At 43.8% G+C, this 21,993-nt stretch overlaps 1 protein-coding gene across 5 annotated transcripts; it reads right to left on the reverse strand.

The window, feature by feature from the left end:
• Positions 1 to 1,189: 1,189 nt before the first annotated feature.
• On the reverse strand, positions 1,190 to 19,117 carry LOC135234821 (zinc finger protein 502-like). 5 transcript variants are annotated; one of them, XM_064299798.1, is made up of 10 exons: positions 19,024 to 19,117; positions 15,957 to 16,270; positions 14,789 to 15,331; positions 9,266 to 13,818; positions 8,691 to 9,030; positions 8,028 to 8,336; positions 7,778 to 7,903; positions 7,329 to 7,521; positions 5,342 to 5,564; positions 1,190 to 5,091 (listed from the first exon to the last, which is right to left on the reverse strand). In XM_064299798.1, the coding sequence occupies exons 2-10, from the start codon at positions 16,195 to 16,197 to the stop codon at positions 3,460 to 3,462; spliced, it is 8,160 nt and encodes a 2,719-aa protein (XP_064155868.1). In that variant the 5' UTR covers positions 16,198 to 16,270; positions 19,024 to 19,117; the 3' UTR covers positions 1,190 to 3,459. The 5 variants fall into 5 exon arrangements, with proteins under 5 accessions (XP_064155868.1, XP_064155879.1, XP_064155853.1 ...); XM_064299809.1 differs by having other exon boundaries at positions 8,691 to 9,027; positions 18,793 to 19,117; XM_064299783.1 differs by having other exon boundaries at positions 18,793 to 19,117.
• Positions 19,118 to 21,993: the final 2,876 nt, after the last annotated feature.

The raw sequence follows: 21,993 nt of genomic DNA on the forward strand, positions 1-21,993 counted from the left end.
CTGTGATGTATCTCTATAGCGTCCAATCTGGGCAGCTGGCTGCCTCATGATCGTTTTGCCTTTCTGAACTGTTCTGCCCATATTTTCCTCACAGAAAAGTACTTTTGTAACTGTAACCAGCTATTGTATTAACATTTGACAACCAAATGAATCTCACAAACTTAAGGAAACCATTTACCAAAAAATGATCATATAGTTACATTACAGGCATTTAGGAGATGCTCTTATCCAGAGTGACTTACACAGGATTTTTTACATAGGATTTCCATTGCATCCATTTATATAGCTGAATATATACTGAAGCAATGCAAATTAAGTACCTTGCGCAAGGGTACAATGGCAGTTCCTACCCAGGAATCAAACCTATGACCTTTTGGTTACAAGCCCAGTTCCTGACACACTACGCTACACTGCCACCTATAGTTTAAGGATAACAAAAAAAAACCCTGTGGGTTATTAAAATGACCTGAGAGGGTGAACAGTAGATCTACACATGTGGTCTTTGTATGCTGTAGCTTTACTTAAACCCAGTTGTCACTCATTGTCTATCTAACTGGAAACGTCCTTCACTGAAGTGAAATTATAGCTTTTAATAAAAACATAGAAACAGAGCAGAATTCATACCAAATGATAGTTCACTCATGTTTTTTTATCTAAGTTTTAGTGTAAATTTTGGATCGATCCATAATTTTTATTTGCAATGAAGGATATACTAGATACAGTATTTTCCAATGACTGGCCAGTTTACAATGGCTGGCGCTATTCCAAATTGGTTCGAAAGCCCATGAACCCTTCAAGGGCAAGCCAAGGATTACTGCAATTTATATGGCATGTTGTGGTTCTATCACAGTTTTCACATTTGTGAACCTCATGAAGTAATTCACTGGTTTGATATATAAACCTACTGTAGCTTGTAATATTGAGTCACAAACATGCTTAAAAGGGAAGAGGATGATTTCACATTTCTTTCACTGGACTGCAGAATCGAATCGCAGCAGATCTACAATGTTTTCAATCTTCAACATTTTCACTAAATCTGCCTTATGAAGCACTTGCAACAGTTTTTATAGGTGGCCTCTGTGAAATTCTCTGCAGTGTGCATTTTACATGAAGCAAATAAAAATGTAAGCTGCTGTTTTGTGAAGCATTTTATCAAGTGTCTTGTATAAAGCAGGAAAGAGACTTAAGATGATATGGCCATAGGATATTTTATTCAGGATTCGTCCAGAGGGATAGGCTCTTACCCACACAAACATAAATATACATTCAATAATAAATACTTGCATGTTTAGAACACACCAGTTTTTTTTAAAGTTCACTGGTTTTGAAAAAATTCATGCCTTTTCCATACACATTAGATAGGTTTCAGCAACATAGCTGAATGGCAGATAATTAAAAACATCCAATAATGTGACTTTGTTCCCAAATGTTTTAACACAATCACATAAGTTTCACTGCACGAGACCAAAAGTAACAAAAAAACGAAATGAGTGAAGAAAACAATTGAGCAAATTACTGGGAAAAGACAATGGAAGGACAAATAAGCTATGAAACATGAAAAACTGTGAAACTGGAAAATTGGAATGTGCAAGAGACAGATGGGAAATAAGGCTGCAGTAGCTGCCGGCAGACTGGCAGAATGTTTATTCGCAATAGTCTCGGTTTATTACACTACTGAGTTTTTCGGACAATTAGACGCATTAAATCTTTGCAGGCTTCGTTGAACGTCTTTGTTCTGGAAGAACAAAGAACAAAATGTTTCAGAATGACCAAACAGTACAGAATAGCTTTAACTGAACTGGACCGAATTTTTATTTGCAAACAAATCCAAAGATTTATTAGCAATTGGGAAAAGTCGCCAATTTCATAAAATATCAAAGACGGCAAGTGGCAATTTCACCAAAGGATAGCCTGCACACTCGCAATGTGGAAGTTTAATTTTACTACTAGGAAGGTTACTAGCTATCGTTAGCTAACGGTAGTATATACAGTGCATAGAAGATTCAGTCATCACTGTATTTGATTACTGCTTGTTCCAGATTCTCAGAAAAAGTAGCCTGGCTAGCAGCTTTAATATTAAAATGAGTTATTTTTAAAGCCAAAGTAGAAATTTAAATTTTGACTCAATCATTATGAACATCTCAGCTGTAAAAACAAAACTATTTTAAATGCCATAACCATTCTGCACCGCAGAGACCCGGATTCAATCCCTGGCAGCGGTACTTCTGGCTTGGTCAGATGTTCCTACGAACACAATTGGCAGTGTTCGCGGGTGGGAAGCCGGTGAGGGTATATGTCCTGATCGCTGCATTAGCGACTCCTACTGGTCGGTCGGGGTGCCTGTCCAGAGGGGAGGGGATCCGGGGGAGATAGCGTGAACCTCCGCGCACATTACGCTCTCCCGGTGAAACTCCTCACTGTCAGGTCAAAAGAAGCGGCTGGCGACTCCACATGTATCGGAGGAGGCATGTGGCAGTCTACACCCTCCCCAGACCGACAGAGGATAGCGCATCGACCAGGACTGTGGCTGGTCCACACGGGGAATTGGTATAACAACTAAATTGGGGAGAAAATGGGAGAAAAATGTCAATAAATAAATAAATAAATAACCATTCCAAATATTAAAACGTTTAAAACATTCTTTTATAGGCATCGAGATGGACAGATTCACTGATCATCCCAGTATGTGGGTTGGTATTTGATCATCTCAGTATGTGGGTTAGTATAGGGTATAAACACAAAACTTTTAGGTATAGCATCCTCTGTTAAATAAGGAGAGGGAAAATTATGTGGCAACTGAATATAATGCATTTTTTAAATTTACACTTATAATTACAGTTAGACTAGAGATTGTAATGTAATTAGCCATGCCCAACTCAAAAACTTGGCTGAGATGGGAAAACCCAAAAGTAACACATCATACGGGAATCCCTAGAGTGAGATAGCTACAGTGTTGTGTACAGCTAGAAAGATTAATCCCACAGTGGAGATGAATAAGGTCAAATATACAATGAATTATGGACACAAAGGACCACATTCGTAAACCTTTGAGCCTGCTTGGTTTCTGAGGCGGAAGAAAATGAATGAGGATCAGCGCAAGACTGAGATACAGTTTGAGGAGAGCTTGTGGCCATTTGGACAGATGTCTGATGAATGACTGTAGAGCTTACACTCCTGTGCCGGTAAATTAATATCACCAGTGAACTCCATGCTTGTGGTGTGCTGGAAAAAAGAAAGGGCTGAAGTCCATACTTGCCTAAACAACTGCCTAAAACAATTGCACATCTTGTAGGGTATTTACTTGAAATCAGGACATCCTGCCTGAGAGTGGGCAACATTCAGGGCATCACTGTAAATCATCATTATTAGGATAAAGCGAATACTGAGATATACTCTACGTTTTCTTTTCGTTTTTTGTTTTTGCTGAGAAGACGAGCTGGTGGCTAAGGTGCTTCTGGTTCAGAGGCTCCCCTGGATGTGGAATTTCAGGAAGCAGTTGTGGTTCCGTGAGATGCAGAGGAAGACACAGCACTTGAGGCATCGCACCCGGGACGTCCGTTCACAGCCTCCGAACCGGCACCTGGCCCCCTCCCCCTCCGCTACCTGCTCGGGCCAGTGCCCCAAACCGTCATACCGAGCGGCGGCATCTGGGAGAGGGAGCGCGGGGCGGGGCGCTGGCGACACCGCTTCACCCCGACTGGGCAGTTTTGGAGCGGGAGGGTGCGGGGGAGCGGACTGGGGCGCACTGCGGCCGTTCGCGTGGATGAGCCCTTTTGCCACCTCGAGCCGAAACGCCATGAGACTGAGAGACTCGTGCGAGTCGCCGCGATCCCGTCTGTACTGCAGCCAGGAGTTCACCAGGGCCAGGTCCGCGAGGTGCCAGAGCACGGACTGTGGCCACCGCGCAGGAGAGGAGGCGGTGAGCGGCGTGCGGTACAGGTTCAGCAGGTCTCGGTGCAGCTGGGCGTCCTTCTGAACCCCCTCAAAGTCCTTGATGAGAGAAAACTGGTGCGCCTGCCTCTCTGTCAAAGTAGAGAGTATGAAGCCTTGCTGGCAACGGAGCAGAGTCAATTTCCCATCAGAGCTCACAAACTCATCGCCCACCCCTCCTCTCACTCCCCCTACCCTCCCTGCGCTCCTCACTCCGCCCACAAGGAGGCGCTCCAGCACCGCCGGTGTACAAAGCTCCTCCTTGCAGAGAAACACTATCGCCTCCCCGCTTTCTTTGTTTTTGGGGATAATTCTCTGTAGCGTGTCCTCTCTGCCAGAGTCATCCGTACTTACGTTCAAATCTAGGACCAAACCGCCAGCCCCGACTAGGACAGTACACTGCAATACAGGCCGGGGGTTTTTGAGGGATTTCTTTCTCCGGCATTGTCCCAAATGTAGAGGGTGCTGGTCTACACCATAGTTCCCTTCATGACTTAGTGCAAGACAGCCGGCTCGAACTCTGTCAAGCAAACCTCTAACCTGCCAGAGCGGGTCAGTATCACCCGAGGAGCTATTTGTGCTATTACTCAATTCCACAGGTCTTTGTGCATTTCCACGTGCGTTAGCGGCGTTGTGTGTTTTGTCCTCTAAAGTCGACACCTCGCCAGTTTCCTGCGCCCGCCTGTGCGTGTAATGCGCGCGACTGCGTGTGTTGTGTGTGTGCTCGATCCTCGCTGTGCTGGTCTGGGGGTCTGCACGCGTCTCCGTGAGGCCAGCTGGCTCGCGGCTCTGCGGATCTGACCTCTGCTCGCTGGCTCCGCCCCCAAGTTCGTCCGAGGGGACGCCGCGGTGGCCAACGGGGTTCGTTTTTCTCGATCCGCGGGGCGCGTCTGAAGCGCCCCCGCGAGCTGCCGCCGCAGTTCCCTCAGGGTCCGGGCCTCCGCCGCTGGGCTGGGTCCCGGGCTCCTCCGCGCTGGGGACCTCCCCGTGTGCGTGCGGGCTGTGCCCACCCCCACCTACGTCCCCGGGGGTCTCCAGGTCCTCAGCTCGACGAGCCAGTCTCAGCTTCTTCGCCAACAGGAAAAACCGGGAGGCGGGCATGGCATCGGCAATCAGGGGCACTCTGGTGAAGTCCTGCCAGTACAACCGCTTATCCGGGAACTGAGCGGTCAGAGAGGGGAAAAGACAGGGAACGGGACACGTGTAATAAGAGAAAGAGACGTTGCATTTCATTTAGATCAGCCTAGATTTAGCCCGTAGATCAGATACCGGCACGTACAAATAAAATGTAAGAATGTACAACATTCAGACTTCTCACTCCCAAGGACAGACTGGACACAAAGCTTGCACTGGCCTATATGAGCACAGCCTTATCAAGCGCATGACACTAAAGTACCCAGAATTTACTAACCTTCAGTGTTCCCATTGCAATGTGAATTCCAACAAACTGAGCCACCTCTTTGGATGTGACTGAGTGGGGGGTTTCAGAGAAGGTGGGGGTACAGTGTGCAATTTCCTCCCACGTCTCCCAGTCCAAATACTGGGAGAAATATTCAACTGGGGTCAACTCTTTCCGTCCCCCTCCTCCGTTGCCCTCAGTCACAGAGCCACCTGGCCTCTCTACGACCGGAATACTAAACCAGAGCAGGAAGTGGGAAATTAGTGTTAAAAAAAACAACCCCACAAACTCAAATAACTGGTCAGCATTCAACAACTTTTCCCAACTTTTATACACCTGGGCAATTTTGTGCATATTATTACCAAGGATACATGAATCAGACACAGCCTATTTTATCTACAAGTCTAAAATGCAATTGATGAAACACAGAGATATGGATACAATATTTTTAAAAGATGAAAAAAGAGACAATAAACATTATTTTTCATCAAGTTCGAGAGACCTTCCCTTTTCTAGTAAGAAGAAAAAGAAATACATGAAAGATATTCAGAAATGTATATTCAAAATAATGTGATTTGATCAGTGTCTGGCCTCCCTAAATGAACCAGCCTGCCCATCAATACGGGGCCTGATGTTCCGGTTCCCTAGCCAGGAAAGCCTATTGTATTGTTAATCAAGTCTCCTTGCTTTGAATAGTTCTTGATCACCCACTCCCGCCTGCTATTCTATAATTGAGTACTATGGCGATCCGTGGCAACGACTTGTCATCTATGCTGACAACCTGCATTGTCCTTATGATAAATTGACCGAAGCCAGCAGTCATGGTTGATGTGCTACTGTTTGAGGCTTGAGTGGATAATCTTACACACTCCTGAGATCCATTTGCAGAACCCAATGATCATTCCTGTGATTACTGCTTTTCTAAGGAGACTTACAAGGGTACGCACTGATCGTGATTAAGACTACGAGTTTGTTATGCATGCCTGAGGCCACGGACCACCTGAGATTGAGATCGTCCTGGGAAATAAAGCAAGCATTAAACACAAATGTGAAAAAAGAAGCTGAAATAACAGCTTAAATTTAAACAGGCAAAATACCGCAAAAACAGGAGTGCATCTTGTGCTGTGATCACTACTGTCACCCCCAGTGGGCTAATCCTTTATCGATAAAACTAAAATGATTGCTTGTGACTGAAGGAATCTATATTTTGAGCTCCACTTTTGGAATAACAAATGTTTGTAGCCACAAAGTAGAAAATAAGAGGCTATGGAATGTACTTGAAAAAATATTAGATGAAACTGGTGGTATTTTTCTCAACAGCACGCAATGTTCTTATAGACTACAGACAAGAAATTGTGAGCAATTAGCATCTTTACATCATTATGTTGTGTTATGTAATGATTGCACTGAATTTGCAAAATGAGCTAGGGAATCTGGCCAGAATTTGCAGAGAAACTTTTGTGAATATCAAAGAGCATTAAAGCCATAACAAAAGGCCTTCAGCCAGTTCACTGAGGCCTATACGTGCCCAGGAACGTACTTATCAACGGGATAAGTGACATTCAAATTAAAACAGCAGAAGCTGAAGTCTTGTTAGCTCATTACAGGGAACTGTGTGGACTCTGCCTCTTCTCCCTGTGTACGTGTGAGTTTCCTCCATGTACTCCGGTTTCCTCCCACAGTCCAAACACATGCAGATTAGGCTAGCTGGAGAGTCTAAAATGCCCACAGGTACGAGTGTGTGAGGGAATGGTGGGTGAGTGCTCTGTAATGGATTGGCAATCTGTCTGGGGTGTATTCCTGCCTCTCACCCAATGCATGCTGGGACATGCTTTATGTACCCAATCCCCCACCACCACCACCCAGACCAGGAACATGCAGCAATGGGAACACACAAACAAAGCAGGATATATTGTATACAATCAGAAAACATTCAAAAATAAAAAGTAAAATTGATACTGTGTGGTAAACATGCGAGCAAACTTTAAAGCAAACTTACCTAAATCTTGAACGCTCAAGATTTTTGCTTGTGAGTTTGCCTGTGCCACTGCTACTGCCTTCATGGTAACAGGCCATGGCAAAGGCTTCCTCCTCAGGCTCAGAATCAGAGCTGTCTGAGTATTCCACATCAGATGTTTGCACAAGGAATTCTAGAAGCTCCTGTGTGTTCTGCTGCCCTGTGTTCAGTTCACCTGTTGGAAGATTGATAAGAATCAGTTTTCCTTCATTGGCACAAATTACCCAGCTTCCATCCACCTCCAAAGTGCTCTGTCCTTGATTTTGAGTACCAATAATTTTGTTTACTTGACAGAAATTGAGTATGGGAGCCAAAATTTTATTATTGTATTAATTCTACCTTACAAACTCCACACCTTTTGTGCCCCGCTTGCCAGGCAGTAATGGGTGGGGTAGATAAACAGGTCCATGAAAATCAACATAATAATTTACCTTCTCCAGTACAAACAAACACATCTGGCTGTGATCCTGTCTGTATGAGCCTCTCTCTGCTCTGTTCACATTCTTCATTTTCTGCAGCACCCTGCTCTGCCCCACACCCTGGGGGCACAGACACCCCTGCAGAGGGGGCGGGGGGAGAAAGTGTGGTTAACTTAAAACACCAAAACTATCTGAACAGATGTTGTAAGATGTAATGCTGTTGAAAGTTATTATGTTTTGACACAGTGAACTCAATCCTTACAGATCCCATCGCTGTCTGTGAAAGAGCCAGGATGGAGGTCTGATACCAGTGGTCCATCTGCGCTGGTATGGCCTTGGTCAACTTGCTGATTCAGCGCCGCTGACCTAGACACCAGCAAAACTGAGAGACCATGTTCTCTTTGAGGAGGATCCAATGCCACCTCCCTCTCCTCCTCCTTCACCCGAAAGACTATGCACTGCTCGCCACCAGGAACCCCAATGTCAAGAGCCAATGGAGAAGCACTGACTGCGCCTTCCCTTTCCCCATCTCCTCCACCTTCTCTGTCATCAAGTAGCATAGCCTCAGAGTCTGTGACAGATAAGAGGAATCAATCAGTTTACAATGTGGATGGCTTTAAATAGATTGATAGTCCTGAACTGCAACTAGACAGAATTTGTGAAGTGAAGGTCAGAGGGCTGACGAATACATTTTTCAATGACCAGTTCTGACAATATGACCTACAGTAAATAGTACTCATAAAAATGTCACCAACTGAAGATTAAAGGAAGTTAACTTGGAATATTAACTTGGAAGTTAGCCTTTGCCTAAATAATCTTGCCAAAGGTAGGGGTACCTAAGTCAAACCTAAGGACAAATTGTGTCAACTGAATTCAGGCCAAAATTTGGATGGTAACAGCTAATTTACATTGCCAGTGGACCTACCTGCACAAATGTTGCCCTCAACCCTCATCTCTTCATCTGGCAACTCTGCATGTCCACATCCTGGGAACTCTTGGGGCTCGTCCAAAACGAGAGGATTCTCTTCCTTCACTAAAAACACCCGAACTCCTCCCCGCTGCTCGTAGGGTTGAACCTGACCAACAGCGGCTCCTCTCTTCCTTGCCGGTGCAGGTGATGGGCCATTTTGGCAAGGCACCAAATTTGAGGAGAAGTCCTCTACCTTAATCACCTGACCTGTCACAGCCCCCATTAGTGCCATTCCACTGGCTCTGTTTTGGGGACCCGTTTCCAACCCGAAGCCCAGGGAGGCACGATTCACCTGCTTTGAGTGAAAAAGTTACTGATCAGGCACTGACATTAATATTCAGCCGCCTAACGTAAGTTTAATGTTGTAGAGATAAGTCTGACTGCATTTCAGTTATAACAAGCTTTACTTTAGGCTCTGACATTTGATATTGGTAAACACCAGTCATATTTATACCATTTTAAGATGATGCATTTACACTACTTTTTTTTATCATTTTCAAAATTATCTATTGAAGAAAGATAACACTCACCAGTCTACTGTCATTCCGCAGTTCATTCTGGCATTGCTCCATGTCTCCCTCATCCCTCTGTCTACCGGCAAAGAACCTCTCAAACAGGATAGAGGGAGACTGGCAATCCCCTGGGACTCTGACTTGGTCTTCTGTTCCCTCTACTTCCATCCCCTCCTCCGTTTTTAAAACCTCCACACTTGTGGTGACAGACTCCAGCTCAAAAACAATCTGCTCATCAGAGGACTCCTCTAATGATGCTGGGAGACAGGACTCAGAGATGCCTGTGCCCAACAGGAGCTCCCCCTGCTGACACCTGGGTCCTATATTCTGAGGCTGGAGGTGGACTTTAAAGGGAGGAGGTCTGGAATGGTGGAAAAGCTCTGCTCCTTCCTCTTCTTTGATCGGGGAATCGCTGGAGAGTGACTGCAGCTGAAAGATCACCGGGCACCCTTCTGTCCCTGCCTCAGATTCCGTTTCTCTTGTGATCTCTAACCCAATCCTCCTTCTCCCTCCTCTCTGGTCCCCGCCCCTCCCTCTCCTTCTGCCGCTCCTCCCAGTACTCTCCCTCTCTAGCCTTCTCCTCACTCCTTCCCTCCTCTCCACTTCTACCTCCTCTTCTTCCTGCTTGATTTCAATGCAATCTGCAGAACAGGAGCTCACTTGTGTTGCAGCTACACTGACATTTGCATTCAAGTCCTGATTCTTCGTTTGAAGAGTGTGGGTGTCTGCAGATTTCAGCAGGCTTAATTGGGTTGTTTCCGTGCTTAAATAGCAAGAAGCTGTATGGGAGACTTCTGGAATGCCATCCAATGAACGAGTGCCATCCTGGGATAAGGTGCTGCCCTCCATACTTTGGTCTCCAACAGTGACTATGTCCACCTCAAGTAGCAGCTCCTCCTTTATGTCTTCCCCTGTGACACTTTGGGGTTTGTGAACAGAGGTAGTGAGCTGGAGACTGCCAGAGGTATCTTCCTCGGCCTTGTTTTTCTCTTCAAATTCCCTTCCCTCATTCTGTCCTTCTTCTTTAGCAGTCTCCAGTTGTTGGAAGTTCTGCAGTTGTGCTCTGGATGAGGGATGGAGTGACTGCTCACAGTTATGACCGCCTGTGGGCGTAGCTTGGAAGGATTTTTCCAGACTTGGAGAAAAGACACATACAGAACAGGGAGATGTCGGAACGGCAACCGGTGGAGCATCCTCCGTAATCTTTACTCCACTTTGCATTCTGTTATGGCTGTTATCTTCGGCACAATCCTTGGAGAAGTTCATACTGCCATTAAACTCCTCCTTTTGCTGTGTTTTTAAGTCCTCTGAATGTTCATTAGCACTTGCACACAAGTCTGAGGTAATGCTTGGCACAGACTCCTTGATGCTCTCCCCATTGACTGTTCCTCCTTCGTCTTTACCTTCAACTTCGACGCAGGCAGTAGCAAGGGACAGGGATGGGGAGGGGTTCAGGGCTGGGAAAGAGACTCGCTCAACTTTATCACCTAATCCAATTTCCCCCATTTCCGCCTCCATATCCCAATCCGTTGCAACCTGTATCCCAAAATTGTCTGGGTGGATTGTATTTCCTAGCACGCTCTCACTTAACTTTGGTGTCTGGACAAGATCTACAGGTAGGCCCATTTCGCCACCCAAACCAGCCAACCGAGCGTCCCCTTCTCGACTCCGCAAGGCACCCTCTCCTGGGACTGGCAGAATGGGGGTTTTGTCAGCTCTATTGTCACCCAAACTGGTTAAGTCCCGTCCTTGGCCCGATGTTTCTTGGGTCAGGCTTTCCGCGCCCAACCCAAGAGCGGTTTCCCTTTCTGTCCTTGAGATACCCCCACAAACACTGCCACCCGAATTGCATTTTCCAGGCCCGTTTCCCAAGGCATGCACAGCTGCCTTGTGCTCCTCCAACGGCAAAACCTCAGAGAATCTCTCACCACAATCCGCGCACGCAAGTGCCCGGCGAGCATGCGGGGACCCCAGGGCTGTTTCAGCTGCCCCAGCCAAGGAGGCTTTGCGCTTACGGTTAGTCTTAGGCTTTACCTGAATGGGGGGTGACGATGGGGATGGAAGAAGGTGAGGAAGCAGTGATACGGCCTGTTTTTGCTTTCTTTTCGTTTGGGGTTTTGGCTGTTTTTGACTTTGCTTTTTTTGGTGCTGTTGTGCTTTTTTGAGTTTTTGCTGTTTTTTCATCGCCGGTGTCTGAGGGTCTTGTGGGGGTTTAAGAGCATGAGATGGACAGGACAGGAGTCGCTGCGGCTGCTGTTGGGTCTTACTGGGATCCAATTTGTGAACCTTTAATTGGGGTTGTTTGTGTCCTTTCAGTAATAGCAGGGAATGCTGCTTTATTTTTTCTTTATCTCTATTTTCTGCAACTTGATTTTTCTGTTTCTTATTCTGATCTTGAACTTTCTCTTGTTTTTTCCTACGCTTCTTTTCGGGCGGTGTTCCTTCCTTTTCACTTCGCTGTCCCCTTTTGGGTACTAGCTTTTTCTTTTTTTCTATTCGCATTGGCGCTTTCTCCTCATTTTGCTCCAACCGATTTTGACCCACTACACATTTCTGCACTTTCTTTTTTGTTAGGGGCACTTGTTGCACCTTCTCTTTCACTGACACAATTTGTTGAATTTGCTGATGCGCCATCTTGTCCTGTGGTAAAACCTGAGTCTTGACGTTTTTTCCTTCCACTGTTTTTTGCTGTAGCTGCACTTTCTGCACCAACTGTGGTGTAGCCTGCATCTTTTGTTGTTCGTGGCCCCTGTCGACCGTTAGACAAATGTGGTGCGTCTGAACTGGCTTCTGCTTCCTGGACTGTTTTACCTTCTCTGGAGCAATGAACCGCACAACAAGACGCTCCTTCTTTGACCGCGGGCTTTTTGTGCGTTTGGCTTTTGACTGAGTCTCGCAGTGCTGTACTAGGTCCTTACCCTGTTGTGCGTGCCCTGGGAATTCCCACTCACTCTTTAAAGGTTGGGAACGCTTTGCCGACTTCCCTTCCGGTGTCGTCTTCTTCGATTGTGTCCGTTGACCTCCTTTCACCAGTTTTTTTGCCAGAATAGGCGGGGATGTCGGACTCTCTTGTACCGGTTCTATGGTTTTATTTTCTGACCGCTTAGACAAACTTTGCACCTTCAGGGTGTGAAGTTGGATTTCTTGGTGCTGACTTGTGTCCTGCTTTGGTCCCCCTGGCGGAAGTAAAGACTGACATAGTGTTGGTGCAAGTTGCTGCGTTTGTTTTGAGGTTTTCTCCTTTTCCCCAGGATTGTTTCCTGATAGTTGCTGAGAATGTTCAAGTTTTTGACCAGTTTCTCTGTCTTTTTCAGCTGCTATTTGTTGCAGGCTTGCTCCTTTGTTCTTGTTCCGAGGGTGTGTTTCCACTTGTTCCAACGTCTTTGTCTGTTTCTCTGTCTGCTCTAATTCTACAGTTTTCACCTGTTCCAATTCTAAATCTGAAGTCTCCACTTGTACCTGTGCCAGTGTTAATTCATCAGTTTCCATTCGGGCCTGGGCCAGATCTAACTCTGCAGATTCCATGTGAACCTGTGTCAGATCCAATTCTGCTGTATCCACCTGAACCTCTGTCAATTCTAATTCCACTGTTTCCACCTGCACCTGTGTCAGTTCCAATTCAACTGTTTCCATTTCTAACTGTGTCTGCTGAACTTCCAAAGCATCTACTTGCAAATGTGCCTCCCCTAATTCTACAGTCTTTAACTGTCCCAGATGTTCTAGCTGCATCAGCTCTACATGTTCTTGTGTCTGCTCAAGTACCACCGTTTCCATCTGTGCTTGGGTCAGGTCTAGTTCCAATGTTTCTGCCTGTAACTGCATCTGTTCCACTCCAATTACCTTCCTCTGCCCCTGTGTCTGTTCTGGTTCCAACACTTCAATCTGCCTCTGTGTTTGTTGTTCTCCTAATGTTTCAATCTCTTCCTGTGTCTGTTCTAGAACCAGTGTTTCAGGCGCCCTCTGTTCTGTCTGTACATCAGCCAGTGTTTCCGGTGGCCTCTGTTCTAGACATAATGTTTCAGTCTGTTCCAGTGTCTGTTCTAGAACAAGTGTTTCAGGTGCCATCTGTTCTAGACACAACGTTTCAGTCTGTCCCTGTGTCTGTTCTAGAACCAGTGTTTCAGGCGCCCTCTGTTCTAGACATAATGCTTCGGTCAGTCGTTGGGCCCATTCTAGTTCCTTTGTCTGTTTCTCCCCCTCTTCCTGTCCCATCGTTTCTCTCTGTACTTGCATATGCTCTGGCCCCATTATCTCCATCTTGTCTTTTACCTGTTCTTGACCCAATGTGGAAATCAACTCCTGCATCTGCTCCTGTCCAAGCGTTTCAATCTGCTGTAATGGCTGGCCTTGTGCGAATGTCTGTATGTGTTGCAAGGCCTGTGCAGGCAGACAAATCTCTGTGTGGGTCTCCACAGGCTGGCCTTCATTTTGATGGTCCCTCTTTGCTGCAATACTGTTTTGCAAGGTCTCTCTGTTGTGGGAATGTTTGAGCTTCATGTGCTGCAGCCTTGTCTTTGCAGTCTTGAAGATTCCGTCACACAAGGAGCATGAGAAGGTTATGGCAGGTTTACCTGTAGATACAATTCAAGCTGAAAATCAACACTCAACCTTACATGTAATATTTAGCACAACAGGAACAATCATAAGGTGTGTAACAAATAACTGAAGCAGGGTATTCCCAAACAAAATGGATTACTTGTAATCTTTTACATTATCCTTTCACAGTACATAAAACTGCACTGAATGAAAAATTGCTGTGGTAAATACAGCCATTACAGGTTCTTTACAATACTAGGAATGTGGAAGTAATATTTGATGCATCCCCATATATTTGATACAACCCCATGCTGGAAAAAAATAAAACTTATTCAATTTTGTTGACTTAATGTTTCATTTATTTACACTAACACACAGGAAATAGGGCAATTTTTTATTTTTAAAAAATACATTTCTTACAGAAAGCATAAAGCAGAAAGCTGTCACCTTGGACAACATTATTACCTAATAGTAATAATCTTCATCTCCCCTGAATATTCAGTCCCAGACTACACAATGTATCACTTCACCAAGCACTAGTCCTTCTGCTGGATACATAACACTAAATTCTAAAGACTCAAATTCATAGAAGCATATTATATCACCAAATGCATCGTACTTTAATGTAATAAACTCTGGAGTTTTCTAGCAGATGACCAACGACATGCTTCACGAGACGATGAAGATGGTAACCATGAGAAATTTAAAAAAATAATAAAAATTAAAAAAACCTGTTTTAAGACACTAATGAACAAAGGTTACCAGAATCAAAAATTAGTCTGACATAATTACAAGATGATGTCCTTATGCCCCAGTAAAATATTGAGCAGTATGGTCCAACACATATCTACAGCTGTATTTTGGAGCTATACATGTTTTCTGTCAAATGTCAAACCTTAAATTTAATAGCAAAGCATTATGGACATTTCAACGGATGAAACCAAGGGTGCCACGTGTTAGTTTCGAGTTCAGCAAGGAATATACAGACAAAGCCAAAGGACTCACCCTGTGAGCTGGCACCCAGCCTCTTAATGTGTGTGGCCTCTCCGGTGGGGGTCAGGAGTACAGCCCCTCCCCCGTCCCCATCCGCTTCCTCTGCCGTGTGCGTAAGCAGGTGCTTCTGGAGAGCCTTGGACATGCTGAACCTCTTCCCGCAGTCCTTGCACACATAGGGCCTCTCCCCGGTGTGCGTGCGCTGGTGGTACTTCAGCAGGGTCAGGGTCTTGCAGGGCTTCCCGCAGTCCGCGCAGGTGTAGCCATGCAGGCCGAAGTGGACCTTCTTGTGGATGGTCAGCTCGGAGGACCGGCGAAAGGCTTCGCCGCAGATGGGGCACTTGAACGGCTGCTTCTCCGTGTGGGCCCGCTGGTGGGCCATGAGCTCAGTGGAGCAGGTGAAGTGGCGGTCGCAGACGTAGCAGGCGAAAAGGGCGTCCCCCAGCATGCACTGCTCGTACTCGGCCGGGTGACTCTGCTTCAGGTGGCGCTCCTTGCTCTTGTGGTCGCTGAAAATGATGTGACACTCCAGGCACTGCAGGGAGAGCTGGGCAGCTAGTGGGAGAGAGAGAGACAGCCAAGCTTGATCTTTATCTGGGGAGGGAGGGAGAAGGTCTGACTAGACCAGATCAGCTATAAGACAAACTGAAATGTGCCATATGACCATCAGACATAAATACTGACTGCTGAGATCACCACACCACTTAAATTCAAATGCCAATTAACAATTAATTTAATTCCCTTGTAACACAAAATAAAGTTTGATAATAATAATGAGCTTTAACAAAAATGTTGTAAGTTGTTTCTGCATGTAAGAAATAACTTACATATTTAATACTTTTGTATTCAAAGTTAAGGACAAAGCATATTCAAGTTAGACGCAATGGAGGCCTCATAAAGGAAGCCTCAAGATGTTTCACAGGCATGCGATTGGTTGAACCCAGGATCTGTATGCGACTGGTTACCCACTGGGAAATATATTCTGGGTTCTAGGACTTTCTGTGAGCCCACAGAAAAAGATGTGCGCATGGACATTGTCAGTATTACACTGATATCCTTTGCATTTATCTTTTCTTATAAAATACATTCATACATTTAACCTCATTATCAGACTGAACTACATTTATGGTGGAGAAGCACATTATTATTATTTTTTAATCTCCTGTCTTAGAACACTTACAGGTGGGTGGCAACAGGAAGTGCTTGGTCATGTCTATCTTCAGTGGCTCCAGTCTGTCTTTCTTTGCTGGAATGTCCTTTTTGACATTACGGACTGCTGCCACCTTCGTCTCCACTTTCAATCCCTCCAAGGTCAGGCCAGGCGCAACATTTTGGGGAGGACTGGGCACTGTTTCTGTTAACTTGGCCACGCCTCCTTCCGGAGGCGTCTGCTCCTCAGCGGCCCCACATGCCACCTCCATGGCTTGTGTCCCCCCCGTCACCTCTCCCGTAGAGGGAGGGGCTTGCAAGCGCAATCCAAATGGAGATCAACCTCTGTGAACAAGAATATTTTTAGCCGCGTTTCCACCGCAGGAACTATACCCCGGAACTAGGAACCTTTTGAGGAACTCAGTGCGTTTCCACCGCAGGAACTAGGGTCTAAATTTAGTTCTGGGGGCTTTGTTTTACCCCCCAAAACGTTCCTGCTCGGGGGGTAGTACTTTCCGAAAGTACAGGAACCTTTTGGGTGGAGCTTGCAGCGCTGAACATTTCTGATTGGTCGAGTACTCGTAGCATTTGTGTTGTATTTATTTTCCGCCATTACCCGCCATGTTTGAAAATATGCAGCGGCAAACCAATTTATTTTCATAATAACTTCAAATCAAACTTGTATGTTATGCGGCGCAGTAGCCTACTTTTGGTTATAACCTGTCAAAGTCTTGGAATTATAACGTGTGCTCTTCTGTTCTTTTCTTGCTTTAGTATTCGTTTTATAAAATGCTAAGCATTCGTGCTGGGACAGCATATTACGTAGGCTACCAAAACATTCAAACGGATTAATTCGGTTGCTGAATATTTTCTTCCGGATTTTCTTTGTTAGCCCGTTGTAATTGACTCAAAACGTTTGATACAGTTATGTGAGGCATGCGCTAGTTCTGCATAATTAACATTGGTGATACAGTACAAGCAAACTGGAAATCACCTTCCGCACTTTTTATCCGGGTAAAATAACAGGTTAATTCTAGTAATCTTCGCTTTAGCTTTTTCAGACTGCCGTAATTTTACTCAATTTTACTGCCATTTTTCAATTCCACGAAAAGACCAGGAAGACTATGGACTCATTTATGGTCCATGGTTCGCATCTGGAGGGCACACTTCGCTGCTCGGCTAGCAGTAACTTCGAAGGAAAGCAAACGGTGGCTGTACCACTACTAATTTACATTTTCACGCAAGTCCGAGTTTTCGTTCTATTCTTGTCATTTTGCCATTAGCCTATATGGAATTGACGACGAGAAAGTAATAAAACAGCAAATTGTTTACAACGTGTGCATGTTTTCTGCTGTTAATGAATGTGTTTGAGAGGATATATGAGAATCAATAAATACAAAAGTAACCATATATAGTCATTGTTGGTAACCCGTTGTATAGCCTATAAGTGGAATAAACCCCTCCGGACTGTCCCGGTTATTAGAAAATAATGTAGGCTACTTCGGTGGTAGTATGGGTTACAGAAGAAATCATATGACAGATGGACCGACGACAACGTCAGTGGGCTAATTTGCCTAATCTTCGCGGTACTTTAGACCCCGGTGGAAACGCAGACAACCATTGGCTGAAGGAACCTTTTAGTTCCTGGTAAAGTAGTTCCTGGGACTGAAAGTTCCGGGTAATTTTGGTGGAAACGCGGCTTTTGTCACTCGGAGGTTAAGCATGACCATAGAGTGCCTGTCCGAAAAACAAAATTGCATGAAACAACATATTGACTTGTATGATACAAACATGGAACAGGGAGCATGTACCACGCACTTGCAGCGCTCACCACAAGTGCACCCATTTAGTGTAATAACGGTTCACAAAAGAATTGTGAGAGTAAGGTCATACCATGTACTAGATGATGGTCAATACTGTGCACTAGAGTATACAGCTAAATTTTAGAAAACTCTAGTTTTCTTTGTTGTAAGAGAGATAGCTAATTGTTTATACATTTACAAACTACTTGGTTTGGTAAACCACGGCTGAAAGTCAACTGGCATTCACTATATCCCGGGGTGGTCTAAAGGCTTCAAGATCAATGTGACACCACCCCAATATTTAACTGCCAGCATGATAATTCACAATTCAACGACATTCCACAGAACCAAAAACTGCACGCGATCATTGTGCTGAATGTAGCCATTAGAGCGTACGCCTAAATGAGACGCTTTTGAATTTGATATTAGGCGCGAATTTCAGTGGCTTGTATTAGAGTAATACAGTAATTTTAGACAACATAAACGGCGTAGTGATTTTCAAAAATATTAATTACCTATAACTAGCAACTTTCAAGTCTCGTAGAGTGTTATTCCACATCGTTACAACATGAATGGCAGTGAATGACGTCTGTCTGGACAAAACGTAAACAACGATATCTCAAAAATAAAGCAATTTTTGGTCGAAGTTTATGTAAACTATGTGGCCAATCATGACAATGGACACTGAAATGTAGTAACACTGGTATGGTCCTTTAAGTGAGATTTGCAAATATACTGACACAGGGCGGTGCACGTCAGGCTCTCTCTCTTCTGAATGCTAGGGGAGCAAATTATACGCAGCCAGACCGCAATTAAAGACACATGTTTTAGGAAACCTTACAACCCATATCCAGTTAACTAACTGAAGAACAGCTAAACGCCGGTTACAGAAGCACAATTCATATTGTATTCAAAGAAATGGCACAAAGGAAAACAATACAAGCGCTTGATATTTCACTGACACAAGAATAGCACAATGAATGAATAGCCCTAGAAATACTTCTCGCGGCTGACTACTATAGAAATAAAATTATTGTGATAAAATGACACAGACCTTTCTTCTACCTTGTTAGCTTATGGTTTTTGTGATCTGTAGACGATAGGTTCATTTCAGTCTCCGGGATTATTTTTACATCTTTCTTAGCCCCCTATTTCTGCTTACTGGTGGCTGCCTTCCATTTAACCAGAGGATTTATCGTAAACTGATTTTCTGATTTAAAAAAATTAACACGAGAATACGGCATCATCAAAACACGATATATACTTATCTATGTAGTTGCTACACTGATTTGCTACCTATCTATCTGCTTTCTTCCGTCTAGACCTGTTCTTCGCGTCGCATTACACACAAAGCCACTCCGTGAGCAGAGGACAGGGTGATGACGTCAGAGCAGCCAATCACCTGACGAGTAATTATGTAAGCTGGGAAACGTAGTTCTCTAATCCCAACGCTATGTGCGAATTTGCAGTAGCGGTTTCCGCTTCACTAATTATGGTTTGCTCAATTCCAGCACTAAAACATGAAAGGAGTTTTTTTTTAAAAATTTTTATTTGAATTATGGCCACTACCTTGACTATGAACGTCTCAAAACACCTTTTGTGACAGCTGTGCTTCAACAGAGAGAAAATGCAAATACATTTTAACTTCAAAGTAATTACCTGAATCCAAACATATTACATGCACATTATCTTTTATATATACAGTATTGCAGACTTATTGTTACTGCTACAACTGTGTTTAACACATTATTTAGCGGCACTAACATACTTGAATATGGATTTGGCCCCCTGTGTGGTTTCATTTGTTTTCTCACTTCAAATGAATCCACTCTGTAACTCAAGGGTAGAGTAAGACTGCTGCAGGTTTTGAGCAAGTACCTCCCTCATTTATCATGTGACATGTTCTATTCAGCTTTATTCATGCATCATACACAATACAAAATTATAAAATGAAATGTTGCAGAAAGAAGAAGTGAAGAAAAAATTTCTAAAATTAAGCTATAGCCATCATTTACACATATTAGAAATGTTAGCCTCATTTCACTTATTAGAAATGTGTTATTAGAAACAGGTGAAGAAATCATTTGACCAGTTCTATCACTTATTAGAAATATGTCCCCTCTGTATGCAATCAATTTTTCCACGGAATGACAAATAGGACCTCACTGATTTGTCATCTCTCTGTCACCTGGACTTCAGAAGATGACAGGATGGCGAGTGACTGTATACGGTAGGAAGTGTATTACACCACTAGGTGGAATACACTCCCTGTCGAAGTGAAAAGCTCACATGATTTTTCTGATGATGATGATGATGGTGATGTTGATAATAATAATAATAATAATAATGATAATAATAATAATAATAATAATAATAATAGGAACATCTGAATGATCATTTTGAATATTGTGAATTATTTAAGAAACAAAGATGTGTCCATCAGAACCCAAAGTGTCAAAGTGAGCTGAAGTCGTCTTCCTCATCCCGGCTCCTGGCCTCTCCGCCCTTCAGGCCCCGCCCTCACTGGCGGCATCAGTGACTCCTGTGAGTTACGCAGCTGGAGGCAGCTCTTCCTTCCAGCATCTTTCTGGAAGCGCTGAGTGTGCGCAGGGGCAAGAGCGCGCGTGCGAGAGAGACAGACTCTCTACTGAAGGTGCTCAGCAGGAGGAACAGCGGAGATGGGAGTCAGAGACACGCTGCACTTCTGGGGACTGGCTGTCCTCATCCTGCCTGGTAAGAATAGGGACCCTCACTGTAGCAGGGTATGTGTAAATGCTTAATAGTTTACTGAAACACAGACAGTTTCAACGGGGGCGACATAGCTCAGGAGGTAAGACTGATTGTCTGGCAGTCAGAGAGTTGCCGGTTCAAACCCCGCCCTGGGCATGTCGAAGTGTCCTTGAGCAAGACACCTACTAACCCCTAACTGCTCTGGCGAATGAGAGGCATCAATTGTAAAGCGCTTTGGATAAAAGCGCTATATAAATGCAGTCCATTTACCATTACAGTTTATTGAACACCAGAAAAGAAAATACATTTTCTGAAATTATTTCCTGTTCTTACCTGTTTCTCTAGCCAGAACAACACATTAAATTTATTTTGATAACTGGAATACTATTGGATGTGGTGACTGCAACTCTAAGACAAATTCTGTTTTTATTGTTTTGTTTTGTTTTTTTGTTTTGTTTTGTTTTTCTGTCAAAAGGTAACCTTTTTTCCAGGGAAAATGTATTACATTTCCAGATCTTAATTTTTAATAAATTTGTGCATTGTTGGTTTGGACCAATTGGCTCATATATGTGTATATAAAATATAAAAATAAATATCCACATTGTGTTTTATGAACACTACTATGTGTAATAATACATTTTTCAGAAAAGGAGCACTGAACCGTTTCTGCTTTGGTACTGTGTCCCTTCTGAGTACTCCTAAACAGTTTTTGTGAGGCATACAGGGAATGGTCTGTATATGAGTCCATTTAAGGCAAAAGAACATTTATACATAATATTCAAACTTACTACTAGAAGTGTAAGTTAAACATTTATAAATACTGTCAATTCTTATTTCTAGAAGTATGATCACAATTTTGTTTTTCTTTTATTTTAGAATGAGTAAATGACATGAGTAAATTTTCACACTGAGAAGCTTGAGACAAATAGCCCCTGAATAGCTGTGAAGGAAAATGAAAGATGATCTAAAGTACAATTTTATTGATACATGGCTCCCATTTAATTTTATTTTTTCCTAAAAATGTCTCTATAAATTCATTGTAAGAAAAAAGACTACTCTTAATCTAAATTTAACATATGCACATGTATTTCTTATATTAGTTACAAACAGTTGCTAACAAATGTATCACAAAATATAAACTAAATAACTTCTATATTTTACGAAACAATAAACACATCAATATAATTCATTTTCAGCAAGGTACAATGTAAATGTCTTTATCTTTTTCCAAAACGAGAGTGGTTCATCTTCAGGTTGCCTGCTGATTGAGGTGGCATATCCATAAAAGGCACTATTAAGATACACAATGATGTACCCCATAGTATGGAAATTAATACAACTAGTCCCACCTATGGCTGGAAGCACCACAGGATGATGCACTTGGCCAGAGATTTGCAAAGGGAAGGAAGGTTTGTTGCACTAGTGATCCTTTGTGCAAATGTATATCTGCAGTCTGTCTGCACCAGCTGTGTATGAAGTGCTGTCCTCCAGAACAATGACTGCACAGCTTAGCTGCTGGACTGCAGAGTGAACAAA

This window comes from Anguilla rostrata, chromosome 1 (genome assembly GCF_018555375.3).
Source record: "Anguilla rostrata isolate EN2019 chromosome 1, ASM1855537v3, whole genome shotgun sequence".
NCBI lineage: Eukaryota > Metazoa > Chordata > Actinopteri > Anguilliformes > Anguillidae > Anguilla > Anguilla rostrata.